The sequence below is a fragment of the Sinohyriopsis cumingii genome, unplaced genomic scaffold (assembly GCF_028554795.1).
Source record: "Sinohyriopsis cumingii isolate HCF-2022 unplaced genomic scaffold, ASM2855479v2 utg001752l, whole genome shotgun sequence".
Lineage (NCBI taxonomy): Eukaryota > Metazoa > Mollusca > Bivalvia > Unionida > Unionidae > Sinohyriopsis > Sinohyriopsis cumingii.
In genome coordinates, this window is record NW_028316044.1 from 274,212 (window position 1) to 291,819 (window position 17,608).

Here is a 17,608-nt window from a genome sequence, read left to right on the forward strand (position 1 = left end):
AATGGAAGGGTTTGTCTGACTTTTTTCCATCGTGTAGGGTAAAAAGTACTTTTGGTTGTTTAAGTAGCTATGGTAGTTTTTCAGGGATGGACATTTTCTGAATTTTAGAAAGATCAATTTTTGTGCGGTCAAGGCTGGATGATATTCTAATGCCAAAGGAATGTATGGCATTTGGTTTATTTTTGTACACGGTTTTGTATTTGGGTTGAAAAACAGCTGAAAAAGCAGTGTTCAGAGGGTTTGACTTTAATTTGAGAGCATACTGTGCGGAAAGCATTTCTCTACAATGTGATAAAGGTGGTTCGTTCACTTCACTGAGAAGGCTTTCACACGGGGATCTCTTAAATGCTCTCAGAGCAAGTCTTATTCCTTGATGATGAATTGGATCAAGCATTTTCAAATATGACTTTCTGGCTGAACCATAAACAATGCAACCATAGTCCAGTTTGGAGCAAATAAACATTCTATATAAATTGAGGATGACTTTTATATCAGCACCCCAGTCAGTGTGCGCTACTACTTTAAGTACTTTAAGCATTTAGCTGTCAAGTTCATTTAGGTCTGGAATAAAAGATTTCTGTCGAAGATAATACCTAAAAACTTTGTTTCCTGAACAACTGGATTAGGTGTTCTGTCCAGCGTGAGTTTAGGTTCATCATGATGTCTTCGTAACTGACAGAAATGCATACATACCATTTTTGATTTCAAGAACTTGAAACTGTTAGTACTGGCCCAATTTTGAATCTTGTTTATATTTTGCTGAAGTTGTCTTTCAACTGTATTCATGTGCTTTGATCGATAACATATTAGAAAATCGCCAACATATAGTGAGCAATCCGTTCAAGGAGCCAAACACTTGGTGATGCTATTGATTTTGATGTTGAAAAGTGTCACAGACAAAATACTGCCCTGGGGCACACCCATCTCTTGCTCGTGCAGATCTGAGAGGGTAGAGCTCACTCGTACCTTGAATTCTTAGTCTGAGAGAAAGCTTGATACGAAAGAGGGCAGATGGCCTTTTAATCCCAAATCATGCAGGTCATTTAGTATCCTGTACTTCCATGTTGTGTCATAGGCCTTTTCTAAATCAAAGAGAACTGCTACTAAATGTTCCTTCTTGATAAATGCATCGCCAATAAATGTTTCCAGTCTAACCAGATGATCATTGATGCTCCAGCCATATCAAAAGCCACTTTGGAAAGGAGATATCAAATTGTTGGTTTTCACGTACCATCCAAGTCGAGAATTGATCTTTCTTTTCATGGTTTTGCACACAAAGCTTGTGAGTGCAACAGGTCGATAGTCAGCAGGATCTGCACTATCTTTACCTGGTTTTGGGAGCTGGTATTACTGTTGCTTCATTCCAAATTTTAGGTACATTACCAGTAATCCATATATCATCGAAGATTTTCAAAAGAAATGTTAATGATGATTCTGGATGGTGTTTCAAAAACTGGTAATGTGTTTCGTCAGGCCCAGCAGATGTATCATGGGCCTTGTCAAAGCCTCCATAAGCTCCAATAGTGAGAACAGTCAGTTATAGCTTTCCGAGTTATTGGATGTGAATTTTAAATTTGAATTTTCTTTTTGAGCTTTTAATCTTTGGAAGGCTTCCGAATAATTATATGAGAAACTGTCAGCAAGAATATTTGCTATGTCATGTTTTGAACTAAAACTGTTATTGTTCAGTTTCAGATGTCGAAATGTGTTTTCTCTTTCCGTTTAAAGAAGAAACATATTTCTTCAATGATGCTCATTTACTTTCTTCGATTGTGCAGTGAGCTTTGGCCTGGACAATATGATATATACTTAAGTTTTCGGGCACCGGACGATTGTAAAAAAAATTCAATGCTTCTCAGTGTTGTCTAATGGCTTCCTTACATTCCTTAGTGACCCAAGGTTTTGGGGTTCTTTTACAGTTCGGTGAGGACTTGGGAATGGATTCTTCTGCAATCTTGACTAAAACAGAAGTAAAAATGTTGAATAGGGTCATTAACGTTGAAAATTGTATCCTCACTGAGCCTAGTTTTACAGAGTGTTTCAAACTTATCCCAGTCGACCTTCTTAATATTCCATTGTGGAATTGCGTCATCAATTGTAGAGTTAATATTTTCAAGGGAGATTGGACAATGATCACTGCTGTGAAGGTCATCAGTGACCTTCCATTCAATGTCCAAAAGCAGCGAAGGAGAACAAATTGTCAAATCGATGCACAAGTATGTACCCATTCCTGGACGTAAATATGTTGGTGTTTTGGTGTTATATAGACACAAATCGTGTCTAGAAATGAAGTCTTCTACTTTGTGACCTCTGTCACTTATATGATTTGATCTCCATAAAATGTCATGGGCATTAAAATCCGCGAGTAAAACAAATAGTGCAGGAAGTTGTCGAACAAGATTGTCTAATTCGTTTGGTACTAGGTTAGTGTTTGGTGGTATGTAAATAGAACAAAATGTAATCACTCGATGTAGAGTGAAGCTTACAGCAATGGCTTGCAAATTTGTGTTTAAAAGGATGACTCTATTTGGGGCTCTGTTGTTCACAATAACAGAAACTCCTCCTGAGGCCCTGTCAACATTTTGGGAGTAGGTGTTAAACAGGGATTAGTTTTCAAGTGTGATGTTACCTGTATCTTTCAAGAAAGTTTTCTGAAAGCATAGTACTTCAGGATTATGTTCGTTTAAAAGCAGAAGAATACATGGTAGTTGGCTTTAAGTCCTCGACCATTCCATTGTATGATGGTGTTTTTCATTATATGTTTAAACTGATAATTGTCGAGCTAGGTTAGACCTTTCGTGGAGGCAATCTGTGAGGATATATCTATGGAGGAAGTACGGGAGTGAAATTTTTGTTGGTAGGTCTGGAGCTACCTTGAGGACATTGAAAATTGGCGGTTGTTGAAAGTTTTCTGTGTGGAGATTGCGATTTTTTGTGGCTTGTAGTGTGGAATGTTAGTAGCTGCTGTTGAATCTAGTTGATCAGTTTGAGTTTGTCCATCCTTGGTTGCCTTTGGACTGGTTTTTACAACAGCTGAGAAGGTTGGGACATGTAGATGGGTTCGAGATTCAACCATCTTTCTGGCCTCTGGGAAGGAAATGTTTGACGTATATTCTACCCTCTGGATCTCCTTCTCTAATTTCCAGGTTTTGCAGTCTTTATAATTGGCATGGTGACCTTTGCCACAATTTTCACAATGGGGGTTTGCACCACAGTCTACTTCTCGATGACACATGAAACAGTGTAGAGGATCTGGAATATACACTTCAACTTTAACCTGTAAGATGCCAAATTTTACTACCTTAGTTAGTGTTGGTGTGTTAAAGGTAAGTGTGATGGTGTTTGTGTCATGCAATTGTGTACCATGTTTGATACAAATTCTGCGAATTGCAGTAACACATTAATTCCTCATTCCCTCGATGATTTTAGTGTCGCTGACCCATGCAAGGTCTTGGCAGCGAATGACACCTCTGGATAAATTTTCCTGATGTTCTCTGTCTGCACCTTGCGCTCACAATCAACGAGCAAGCTACCTGATTTGAGTTTTTTCACGCTTTTAGGAGTGCCAACTTAGCCAAATATAGTCTTTTTGACTATAGATGGGGATAGCACAGAAACTGGTTTTGTAGGATCTTTTGTCTGAATAACCATAAAGCGTGGGAATGATTCCACGCCACATGGTTCTTCATCTGAGTCCGTTTAAGGTTTAGAACATTTCAGTTGATGTTTTTGTTTTCCATTATGTCTTGTTTTATATTCATCACCCATGTTCACCCACCAACCAACAAGGGGACACCTTTCAAGTGCCAGGAATACATAGATGGTATACATGGCAAGTTACAATACCTCCCGATTGACCCATTAAGCCACTGCCTTCTAGGAAGTCTTCTGAGAAAGAGAAAGGAAAAATAAAGAGGTAGATGGTAGAGGTAACAGTGGTAACAAGAGAGATACAAAGAGAAAGATAAAGAAGGTGAGCAAGTAAATAAAGACTTCCTAGGGCTCACAGCATGACCAGCCAATTTGTCGAGACAGGGCCCATCCCGACCACCCGTTTAGAAGAAGTAGAGGCCAAAGTAGTGTACTGCATCGGAAAGCCTCTGCTCAACTACCATGATTCTTTCCTATCCCGACACGGGACACAACCACGGCAAACAGGTTGCCTCTTTTGACACGCTGGGCAAATTCTACAACCCCCGACCCGTGTGTGTGTGTGTGTGTGTGAGGCGATTAGGGTCTGGTGTTGATTGAGAATGATGATTATTTTACACTTGAAAAAGGATCAGTGCCTATTTTTAGCCCCTTTGGAGCCCAAAGCCTATTTTTAGCCCCTTTGGAGCCCAACTAAAAAGCCTAACTTGGACATGCTGACCTCATCCTTGAACTGGGATATTGGCGGTTTTCCATCATAAGCATGACTGAAGTCATACTGTCTGTAGACTTCAGTGGCATTTTCTGGGATTAGATCTGTTGGCATAGCTATCCCTCCTGCAGCTGAGCTGTCCACTTCCAGGCTCTCTAGGCCCCCTCTTATATGGCCACAGGCTCCAGCACCTTCCTAAAAAATACAAAGGAAGGCATAGTGATAACACATTTTTGACAATTTCATGATGAAATTCTAATCATAAAAATATTCAACTAGTAAGGTGTTTATGAAACACGAATTCTGAAAGTGACCTAAAGGTAAAACTTTACTGGATGGCCAAATGAACAAAGGAAACACTACATGCTCCAACCAGATTCATGGTGGGGCATTAAAAATTTATATCATACTATATAAATAAAATGGTGTGGAGATTAAAAAAAGCAAAATTTTATGTTGAGAAACTTGCATGGTCTTAAAATGCAATGATTTACATTATATTAGTATTAACTGATGAACAGCCGATTCCACTCACATGCCAATAAATAAATGGCTGTTCTGAATTCCAGTGAGTTATCATACTGTGAATAGCTGTGCTACTTAACCCGTACTTGCAGCATGAGAATAACACCCGAGTAATTTTCATCATATTATGTGTACAAAATCATTTAAAAAAGTGTGCATAGAAACATTATAATCCAGTAACTCTAAAAAAATCTGTCTTTTATATTGACAACATGATCCATTAAGCATAAGCAATAGATCCGATTTTGTGTCTCATTTCACTGGAAAGGTACTCGTATGCACTGCCTGCTGTCCAAACATAACCATTTGTGTACTGAAACTTGCATGATATTCTCAACGAATACTCAATTCTGTTTGCAGGGTTTTGTTTTTTAAGTCCTAAAGGGCCAAAACCAAGCTGGAATCACAAGGAAAAATATTTCAAACTTTATCCAGAATTCTCATTTTTGCTTAAACAAGGACCCAATCCTTTTATAAAATATTCGAATGTATCAAAACCGATAACCTTGGTCAGTGAAGTAATGAATCTTTGCTATATATGTTAACAGAATACTTCACAGGATGTACAGTTAACAGCTACTGTATGGTCTCTCTCTTAAAATTGGTTGAAATATGTGATAATTTTGGATCAATCATCATGATATGGAACATTTTTCTTTAAATTATTGGCAACATAAACTATGCTCTTCTCCAGAATTATGCATAAACAAAACATCTTTTAATGCTGATGTACATTTTAAATTCTTCTTGATATGTGGCATCAACAATAATAATTTCAAAATGTACACTTTTGGGTGAAAAATGATCAAGAAATATATAAACTGCCTTTCTATGATGATTCAGGCAAGAATACAACAGAAAGTCAGTGCTAAACATATACATGGACACAATGTTTTAAATGAAGAAAAAAAACAGGCGTCATAGGTAATGAACCGAAACTAAATTAAAATATATACATCATTTATACATTGTTACAAAATAAATAAAGCTTTATAAGTTTTATAATTGACATTTATGCACACTGCATGACAATACAGTTTAGGATAAATAATTTTTGGCAATATGCAAGAGAGGGGATTTTTAGCATATATATCTATAATCCACGAAATTTACGTAACCACAATGGGAATGAAAACCACCGGCAATTTAATTGTTGATTTCATTCATTAAAAGTGGCACCATATAAAAGTCAAATACATATTTGGGAAAGAAAGAGGGGCATATTTTATCTATATAAGTTTCATCTGGATCTGATTATAGGCCGAAAATGGCTCTTACTGTACTGACTCCTACTGTATTATCACATTTAATTGATGGATGTCATAAAATGACAATAAGTAATTAATAATTTTTATAGGGTTAACTTTTAAGTTTCATCAGTTCTGATTTGGCCAAAATCTATGGAAGGTAATGGTATGATAAAATACAATAATGAGTTTAGTTCTAACAATGTGTGTAGTTGCTGAGAAGATTTCTAATTCATGACTTTCTTGGAAATGTATATTTTCTGTCCTGGAAATATGGCAAGTGTTGCTATTACTAATGCAACGATATGGTACATAGAAATTTTCTTGTGGAATAGCATGTGGACTGATGAATGAACCATTTGGGTTGGTAAGTGAAGAAGTTTTCATTTGCAATCACGTTATTATTATGTTTTGATTCAGCTTGGGCAGTTTGGGGGTGTTTGATAAAGTTTGAAGAAACCAGTCTGACGGAATGCATTTCTAGTTTGTTGCTGCCTTTACATTTTTTTTATAGCCAGTGATGTGTATAGTTTGTGTGTCTGGAACAGTGTTTACTGTAATAGTTCATTCCATTCCACAAAGCATCCCAATTTTTATCGTATTTGTAGCAGAGTATAAATTTTCATGTCAGCATCATTAGATGTATTTAAAAGTACCTAATTCATTTCAAACAAAGTATTTAAAATGAATTCAGTACTTTAAGCTACATTTAATGATTTAATGATGCTGACATAGCATAATACCAAATAGCTCAACTTCATGTGCATGCATGTGTCTATTGTTCTCAAAATGTTTTGTGTGGTGTGTTATCAGAGTTAGAGAGACCTTAAGTTGCTCTATGCGTGAATTTCGTTTTGTGATATATATATATATATATATATATATATATATATATATATATATATATATCTTCTTGTTGTTTGATTTTATAACAACTCCATCAGGCAGAGAAGAAGACAACAGAGGTTTCTTCTTTTTAAAAGTAGTTCCTAGCACATGGAACGACTGAGATGAAAAGTAGTTCCTAGCACATGGAATGACTGAGATGAAAAGTAGTTTCTAGTATGTGGACACTATAACTCAGACGTCCTGACTGAGACAACTAGAGATAAGAAAAGTATGGTTAGCAAAAAAGCTAGATTTCTCTCTTGCATATCTCATGGTCAAAAGATGAAGTTCTGACAGTGCTAATGTTATGGTTGTAGTTTTGACTAGGATTCACTCAGTGATGAGGATTAACTGTTAGTTACACCCACTTCATGCCTGATTCCTTAAATCTCGCCTTTAGCTACTCTGTGGATTGACCATGGATGACCAGAATATGAAAAGTGGGAACACCCTATGGAGAAATTTTGATACCCACCCAAAGTAGTCCAAGTTGGCTGGCTCCATGTGTGCTTCCAAAAGGCACTTAGCTTCCATTTCCTCACCATGTTAGCAAAACGATGTGTTAAAAATGCCAATAAAACCAAGAAAACAAACTGCAATGATAGGTCTCATTTCAAGAATGAACACAATCTTAATGCTATTGAGTTAAAGTGAGAAAATTTTTACCATAAAAAAACTGATGGGCACTATTATGATGTTGCTAATTGTATAACAATAATGTACCAGATGAATGAACAGTACCTGTGAGGCGACTCCATGCAGTGATAGAAGCTTTTTCTCTTCTTCCTCTTGATATCGTGATGCATAGTCATATCCATCATGCAAAATATGCTGGCTGCAAGGTATAATTTAGTAATCATAAAGTTCAAATTATTTTTCTGTTTTCTCTTTATAATGTTAAAAAAGTCAACTGACTCATGAAACTGCACATTAACCAGAAAACTTAAAAGCAAATACAGGGTCTTGTCAAGGAAACACAATTGTGGGATATGTGCTAATTTCAAATAAGAGTCCCTCAAACTTGATGCTCTACTTGGGAGAAAAGAATTTCCAGGAATTCAAAACCATTTATTTTTTAAACTGCTGAGTGTTGAAACCATCTCTGATATTCTTCATCAACATCAAGATTTTCAAATAAAATGCTGTACATATTGGATATCAGCTTGGCACCATCTTCATTTAGGTCAAGACATTTGAAGTCTTTTGGTGAAAACCCAGTGTCATAAAGAACAGTTCATGGGGAGTAGTGACAACAAGATGTTTAAGGCAGTTAAGGCATGTGCAACTAGCACCATTTTCATTTAGAACCAACTATGTATCACAAGAAGTATATTAGTGAAAACCCCATGTCATCAGTCATCCATTTAGGTCAAGTTGAGATAACAATATTTCCAAGATAGCCACTGAGCAACCATACTGAGGGTTAGTCACTGTCATCAAGGACCAACTACATGTAGACACCATGAGAACTTTTCTGATGAAAACCCAAATGTAAAAATACTTTCAATTTAAGAGAAGCAAAATCAAAATTTTAAAGCTGGTGACATCATTTCAGCACCATTTGAAATTAGGATCAAGAAAACATTCTAAGAAGTCGATTAGTTAAAATCCCATGCTGATATTAGCATTCTTTGGAATGATGACAAACTGTTCAACCTGGCCACTATGGTAGATATATTAGACATCAGACCATTTTGATGTACCGGTATCACTAATTAAGATCAACTAAATACATTAAGAAACATTCAATAAGACCATCACCTTGTAAGAAGTGATAAAAATATTTTCAAGATAGCCAGCATGATGGCCATATTGGATGTCAGATCTACAGTATTTTAGTTTATATCCAAACAGACATCACAGGAAGTCTTTCAGTGAAATCCCACATATCAAAAAGGACAATTGGTTCAGAAGAAGTAGCTATAACAAGCTTTTCAAAACTTATTACGTATCATTGCTTTGAATGAAAATGTTTAAGTCATATGTATTATAGGTTTCTGACAAGTTTGTGAACAGTGGCAATGTTTCTTTGAAGTCAGATTTTACTGGCTATATAAAACACAAAGCATGATCATTTCAACAGTCCGAATAGTGTTCAAGTGTGATTCATTTTTAAAGCCGATTTAAGCAATGAGCTATTGATAGTATCAGCAAAGCCCAACAAAAATAAATTTCAGGACTGGTTAACAGAGTCTTACTTTGTGAAGCACCCCAGCAAAATAAAAATAAGGTGAGTGAGTGATGAACACTAATGACACCTGCATTACCATCAAACTCCCTAATGCATTTATATTTGAATTGTAGCAACTGCAACATTGTGTGACAAATTATGAAATCATATTAAAAAAGGGAAATTTTGAGCATATGGAAATTAGAGTTTGGACTGTGTAATTTCAGTCAGGGTTTGTGATTTTTTTAAATGTTACCAGCCCAGGGCCTGTATCTAAAAAAACATTTTCTTTTTCTTCTATAATGTCATGAAATTGGAGATCTGATTAGCACCATTTTCATTTTGTCCAACTTAACATTGCAGTGTCATTTAGAACCAACAAGACATGAAGCTTTAAAGATAACCTCAGGATAATATAATCCTTTTTAAAGATGTTTGTTGGGGTAGCTATACAGGGTGTAAGGTCAATTCCATTGTCATTTAGAAGCACCTTGACATATTTAAAAGTCTTTTATTGAAAACCCCAAATTATTATGAGAATAGTGATAACAACATTTTCAAGACGGATGACATTAGGATGTCAGGGCACTATTTTAATTTAGGGCCAACTAAACATCAAAACCCTTCCAGCAAAAACTCGGTGTCAATAAAACCATCCATTCTGGAGAAGAAACCAAACTTTCCAAGAGCCACCATGTAGATCATAATGTCAGATCAGCAACATTTTCATTTACAGCCAACTAGATACTATAGTCATCTTGATATGAAGGATCAGAAGGAGTAGCAACAACAAGATTTTCAAAACTGTGGCCATATTGGATGCCAAATCAGCACCTTTTTCATTTATGTCTAACTAGACCCCACAAGTCTTTAAAAATAAACCCCTTGTTTATAGTAATGTCTGTACAGGAGATGTAGCAATAAAAAGATTTTAAAAATGGACACTGTGGTATCCATACTGGATGTTCAAACTCATTATCATTGAGGACCAAGTAGACATTAGGATGAATGTGTCTGAAAAGTTTAATGGAAATTGTTATTTAGGAGGAGAAGCAATAACAATCTAATAGGTGAACACATGATGCACAACAGACCATCAATGGGTTTATGACCATTTTGCTTTCACACCTCAGTGTTACTATCCAAATTCTTTTCAAATTTTTCAACAAATTTGGTCCCAAGAAAATAACTGACATGTTTGATTATTTTATTTACTTTAGTCTGTAATTTTTGTGTGTACTCATTTATCTTTAATTTTCACCAATCAGTTACCATTGTTTTAATTAATATTTTATCACTGCGTTAATGCCAAATTATTTCTGAAATGAATGTAGTATCTAATAGGGGTTTTTCCCTGAAGGTGGCGCTACAAAAACCCACTTAAAATGGCTGATGTTTACAGCTGGCGTCAAAAGGCGCATGCATGAGAATGGAGTAGAGGCATCAAAAGGTGCTTGCATGCAAATGGAGTAGAAGCATCCAAAGGCACTTGCATGAGGTAAAGGGATAACCTGGGCTTTCCTTATTAGCTGGGAGCCCAGTGATTTACCTGGCTACTTTTACTTTACACCTGGCTACTTTAACAAAAACCTATATCTCTGATGGGGGAGGTCCCCCAAAACCCCACCTACTTTGGCAACTCACCTTCCAACTTTAAATCTAATGGAAGGCCATGAATAATTAACATGAACTCTAATTTGTCAAAATTGTACTTGTCCAAAGAAAATCGTGCATAATATTACACAAAGTCCAGTGTACTGGCCTCACTAAAGGCAACTAGTAATGTAAATACTGTATACTTAACAGGTGAGTGGGTATGGTATGTCCCACTATAATGCATAGTATGTAATAAGTTAAAAGTTATAAATTAGTAACTTAAATGACTATCATTCAAATATTCAGGGGCAATTTGTTTTGTGTAAAATGTATAATATGAGTTAAAATGGGCAATTTTATGTGCAATAAATCACAGAACCGAGATAATATTACATTGTAATCATATTGTTTCATTATGAGTAAGCAAGATGCAATGAGCATTATGTTTTCATATACATGGGGCTATGTGTACAACTGGTCTTCATGCAGTCAGACCAGTCCCGTGACTGACAGTCACATTACATGTATACCTGTAACCCAATGGAATTCCAAAATGTTCAAGAAAAACATATTATGAAATGATTTATTGGCTTGCTTAAATCTGACATCTTTTCATCAATACATGAAGTTCTCTAAATATTAATCCACCAAAGTATATATATTCTGGTAGCATCAGTCTTTAATACCCAAAATTACATGTCATAAGCTGCTTATCTTAAATAAACCTTATATATAGCATGAATGGGATATATATTGAAAATGAGAACTATTTCCACTAGGGATTAACTACAATGTAAGATTTCATTAAAATTAAGAAAAAGACACATTTTAAAACTAATCAATCAGGTAAGATATACGAGCACTTGCAATGTCACAAGATGATACTTTGTTCAGTTCTACTAGATTTCACAACTATCACTAACCATGAGTGTTAAACCAAGTATAGGGTAACATAGTAAACATCGGATTCTACAGTGTTAACAAGGCTGTAACGTCTTTCTATGACAAATTCAAGACAGAAGACTGGGCTGTGCTCAACACGTTTTATTCACTCTCATCTCGCACATGTTGCACTCTTTTTATATTCTTTTGACAAGCGCTTACAACAGTAATAAGGGAAATAATTCATACAACCTTACTGTGAACTAGACTAATACATGTACATATGCATTACGTTACATCTCCCTTCTTAAAACAGATTTTCTCCATTAACTTGCTTGCTGGCACATAATGTTAATATACAATTCCTTTGTTATGCTATGAGCACTTTCTTTCAAGAGTACTAAATTTACTACCAATAAAATCTGACTAGAATTCTCAGCTTTATGCATGCAGAATCAAAATGAAATTTTTCTTTAATATAGGAATGGTCAGCTTTCCTAGGTATCACTTGCAAATGATTTACTAAAATGAATTATTTAAAGTTCTTTCTGTCTTAACTCAATTTTCTATCCACTCTTATTTTCAACTTTGCATCAATGTTCTAGGAATTAACATACATTCATATTTAAGTGATATAGTCTTTCAAATACACAGGTTTCTTAACACTTCTCCCTCTAGATGTCTGATAGTTGTCTGTAGATCTGCCATTATTATTCAATGGTTGTTGTTCGCTCATCTTTGGTCTAGACTTGTTCTGAGATGTAATATTTGCACCACTACTGGTTTTTTCAATTTCTTGTGGTACATGAATTTTTGTTTCTGTTTTGCATGTTTCAGACGGCATGAGAAGTTCTGGTGTTTGCGATTCAGTGGGTGTTGGGTGTAGATCCTGAATATCAGGGTCTATGAACTTTTCATTTGTAGCTCGCAGATGCTTTCTGTTCCTGCGATACACACTACCATCTTCTGTCCGAATCTTGTAAGAGCGAATGTCAACTTTTCCTTCTACGTATGCCTTTCGCCATGTACCATGTTTGTCACTGGGTTTAACCCTAACAACATCTCCAGGGTGTAATGGTTGCAAATCCTTTGCACTCCTATTGTAGTATTTTTCTTGTTTCCTTTTGTTTACCAACAACTTAGATCTGGTACTTTCCTGTGACTGTGTCCTTGGCATTAAGAGTCTTTTTGACATTGGCAGTAAAGTTCTTGTACACCTATTGAACATGCATTGTGCTGGTGATGACTGCAATCCTTCCGTTGGTGTATTCCGGAAATCCAGTAGCGCGAGGTAGGGATCTGATCTAGATTGTACTGATTTCCTCATTAATTTCTTCACTGTTTTCACTGTGTTCTCCACTCTTCCATTTGATTGAGGGTATCCTGGTGAGCTAGTTTTGTGTTTGAACTTGAAAAATCTTTTCCTGAGAATGGTGGTCCATTGTCTGATACAAGTTCATCTGGTATTCCATACCTGGCCATGTGAGCTTTCACTTTCATGATGACTTCTTTGGCAGTCTTATTATAAAGTCTATCAACTTCAACAAAATTTGAATAATAGTCTACTATGACCAGATATGCTTTGCTGTCAAATTCACATAGGTCTACACCTATCTTCTCCCATGGCCTGGTAGGCACATCGTGACTTATGAGTGATTCTTTCTGCTGCTGAGAAGAATATGCATTCCATGTTTCACACTTCGCAATGTAGTTTTCTATTTCGCGATTCATGTTTGGCCAATATATAGCTTCTCTGGCTCTCCACAGATAGCCCTGTATTCCTATGTGACTGGAGTGCAGCCTTTCCATTATCGAACCTTTCAGTGTGGCAGGGTTCACTACACGGTCACTTTTTAAAATCAGGCAATTCTGTAATGTCAGTTCCTCTCAGAAAGGAAAGTAATACTGTAGTTCTTGTGGAAGTACTTTTTTTTCTTCTGGCCATCCTCTTTGAATGACTTTTTTCAACTGTCTTAACTGAAAATCTGTTTCAGTTTCTCTCTGAATCTCAGTGATGCGTTCCATAGAAACTGGTAGATACTCAACCATGCTCACACTTTCTATTGCTTTCTCTGTGAATGAGCGGGTATCAACCTCAAACACTCTATCGCTATCGCATACTTTCTTGTTACAGGGCAAATATGCACAACTCGATGTATCAGCCATGTACATCTGTGTACCTTGCTTGTAGACTACCATGAAGTCAAATTTCTGCAGTTTTAACAGCATTCTTTGCAGTTGCTTTGGTGCACTAACTAAAGTTTTCTTGCAGATTATTTCAAGCGGTTTGTGGTCACTTTCTATGACTACTCGTCTCCCGTAGACGTAGTTCTCAAACCTTTCCATTCCAAAAACTATTGCTAGTAGCTCTTTCTCAATTTGTGCATAATTTACCTCAGTCACTGTGAATGCACGTGAGGCATAGGCTACTGGGTGCCCCTCTTGCAGCAAACAATACCCTAGCCCTGTTTCCGATGCATCACATTGAAGAATAGTGTCCTTCTCATGGTCAAAGTACCTTAGAACTGGTGCTGATGTCAATATCTCTCTAATTTCATGAAGGCATTTATCATGAATTTGATCCCAATAAAACTCGACGTCCTTCTTGATCAACTGTCTTAATGGCTCTGTCACTTCCGATAGCCTTGGAGCAAACTTATGAACATAGTTCACCATACCTAACAGTCGCTGGACTGCCTGTTTATCGGTCGGTATAGGCATTTCTTTGATTGCCTCTACCTTTGCACTGTCAACTTTCAACCCTTCTGCAGAGATCACATGTCTCATGAATGTGACTTCCTTCTGCCTCAATTTCATCTTATCTTTGTTCAATTTAACATTCTTTGTGCGACATCTCTCAAAAAGTTTACGAAGCTTTCTATCGTGATCCTCTGTGGCCTTAGCATCATCTTCACCACTTCCCCAAACTAGAATATCATCATGAATTGCTTTCACACCTTGAATCCCTTCCAAAGCTTCATCAATTCTCCTCTGAAATTCTTCTGGCGCTGGTGCTATACCAAATGGCATTCTCCTCCATCTGTATCGTCCCCATGGCGTTCCAAATGTGGTGAGTTTGCTAGATTCCTCATCTAACTTAACATGCCAAAACCCATTTTTTGCATCCACAACAGTGAAAATTCTCGCCTTGCTCAGGTCTGGCAGAACATCTTCTATCGTTGGAATTGGGTAATGGTTTCTTTTCAAGACCTTATTTAAAGGTTGTGGGTCAATGCACAGCCGTATTTTCTTGTTGTTCTTCATAACCACCACCATGCTAGAAATCCAGTCTGTTGGTTCTTTCTCCTTAGTCAATATTCCAAGTTTCACCAGTCATTGAATTTCTGCCCTCAACTTCGGCTTAACAGCTAATGGAATTTTCCTCACTGGCAGTTTTACTGGTTTGGCTTGTTCTGTCAGTTCAAGGTGGAGTTCTCCTTCCAAGAGACCTTCTCCATTGAATATGTCTTCATATTCCTGTATGAGGTTTGGTGTTGTCTCTACTGCCATGATATGTTGTTTATTTACAGTAATTAGTTTCATTTTCTGTACTGCTTGGGCTCCAACTAGGGGTCTTGCCTTCCCTTGTACAATTACAAACTCTAAGATGTAAACTTTCTTATTCTTTGGATTTGTAATGTGCAATTTTCTTTTACCCAAGGCTCTTGTTTCACTGCTGTTATACATAACAAGTGTCACATTGTTCTTTCGCAGGTGCTTCAATTTGTCATCATGGTATATTGTCTTATAATCTGTTTCAGAGATTATATTAACTGTTGAGCCACAGTCTAATTGGAAATTTATCAGACTCTCACCTAAAGTCATTTTGGCAAACAATTTCTTTGGGTATGTTTCTATCCCATTAACTTCTTCTACTGTCAACACAAATTCATCACTTTCACTATCAAGACTTGAATTATCATCTATAACTTTTACCCCTTCTTTCTGCTTGTATTTCTTTTTGTGTGCTTTCCATTTTGGAGTTTTATGCTTGCACTTTACTGTAAAATGGTTCTTTAACCCACACTTTGCACATATTTTCCCTACGGCCGGGCAAGCTTCTTTCTTTGCCTCATGTTTTTTCCCACAGTAGTCACACTCTCTTTGCAGCTGACTTTGCTTTCTTGACTTTTCACTCTTCTTTTGTGCTACTGCCGACACTTCTTCCTGATTCATAGCTTTCATCTGTTCTTGCATTTTTTCGTTTGCTCGAGAGATATCTATGCAAGTTCTTAAGGTTAACTTCTTGTCTTGCAACAGTTTTCTCCTGGTGCTGTTGTCTCTTATCCCAATTACCATTCTGTCTCGCAACAGACTGTCCTCTAAATCACCGTAATTACACGTTTGTGCTAGTGACCTTAGCGCAGCTACGTAGGCATCAATGCTCTCACCTGCTTCCTGTTGTCGACAATTGAAATTGTACCATTCATAGGTTTCGTTTGTTTCTCCTATACAGTACTTTTCAAATCTGTCAAGCACTTTGTCAGGTTTATCTTTGTCTCCATCATTCTCAAATGTGAAGGTATCAAACAGTTCTATGGCGTCTGGCCCTAAACACGTAAGGAGAATGGCTATTCTCAGTTTTGGCACTTTTTCTGCCAGCCCCGTAGCTACTTCATAGTTCACCCAGACTCTTTTAAATTTTTTCCAGTTTGCAGACAAATTTCCCCGAAGCTCCAGTTTCGGCGGAAAAGGTATTGATGATGTAGGCAAAGTTGCCATCCTTCTGACACCATGTAACGTCTTTCTATGACAAATTCAAAACAGAAGACTGGGCTGTGCTCAACACGTTTTATTCACTCTCATCTCGCACATGTTGCACTCTTTTTATATTCTTTTGACAAGCGCTTACAACAGTAATAAGGGAAATAACTCGTACAACCTTACTGTGAACTAGACTAATACATGTACATATGCATTACGTTACAAATGCCACGTATAGGGTAAGAGCGGACACTTATTTGTTCTATCAGTTATATACATACTGGTGCTGATTTATAAATATTTTTCTTTACTTGTAATAACTAGTTATTCATTCTGTTTTGTGTATGACGTTTAGGCAGTAAGACGTAGCACCAAAAACATAAATAACGTGATACGTCTGACTCTTACATTGTAGGACTCAATTTGTAGCCATTTCATCGCTAGTCTAGCAGAACCCCCCTCACCTATACTACATTGTGTATTACTAATTGCTGACCATCACCTCAACTATATCATTATTTTAATCAATTCTTGAAATGTTGTGTTTGTACTATCATAACCTTTTGTACTCTGGCACGTACTCTTTTTCGGGAACGATCGGCTGCTGAGTTCGTGGGTGTATATAAAATCCTTTTGTCTTGCTTCGGGGGATAGTATTCACAATAACAGACTTTTTCCCGATTTTAAACCATTCATCTATTTGGCCAGTTGTTATTTCCCCAGTCAGTCGACTCATTATTTTAATATATATATATATATATATATATATATATATATATATATATATATATATATATATATATAAAACTTATATAACCGAAACAACTATCAGAATTCCTTTTTCTCCTGCAAACTTTTCTTTTAGCAAATATCCCTCCAACATAAAAGAGCTCCAACAAAAGGGAGGTAATAATATTCGCTCCCGTCATGCAGATTGTTTTGAAGAACGTTTTGTGACATTCACCACACACATCAAGAAAGGTCGCTTCTGCAGTTTGTCAGTCCGATAAATACTTGCAATAATTCTGATAGGTTTAGGTTACATTACCATTTGGCTGAAAACCCATTTATACAGTGTACCTTAGCAGTTGCGTGCGGGGATCATACGGGAATATCCATTGTCAACAGGTATTCGTCGAAATTTTACTTGGGGGTCATATGAAAAATCCTATGTCGAAATGGCCCATTGGTTTAAGATGGGGATGGTATTATTGGATCCAAAGTGTTTATGGA

General features: G+C 36.6%; 1 protein-coding gene across 3 annotated transcripts in view; it reads right to left on the minus strand.

Moving 5' to 3' along the window:
• LOC149771585 (ATP-dependent RNA helicase TDRD9-like) overlaps positions 1 to 17,208 on the minus strand; it is a 158,119-nt gene extending 140,911 nt beyond the window's left edge. The window contains exons 1-3 of one of the 3 annotated variants that reach the window (XM_089948313.1): positions 16,957 to 17,204; positions 7,765 to 7,858; positions 4,373 to 4,558 (exon numbers count right to left, since the gene is read on the minus strand). In XM_089948313.1, the coding sequence (XP_089804439.1) occupies positions 4,373 to 4,558; positions 7,765 to 7,858; positions 16,957 to 17,111 (435 nt within the window). In that variant the 5' untranslated portion in view covers positions 17,112 to 17,204. Of the gene's footprint in view, positions 1 to 4,372; positions 4,559 to 7,764; positions 7,859 to 16,935 lie in introns of all 3 variants that reach the window. The other 2 variants (XM_089948312.1, XM_089948314.1) reach the window with 2 other exon arrangements.
• Between the last annotated feature and the right edge of the window lie 400 nt (positions 17,209 to 17,608).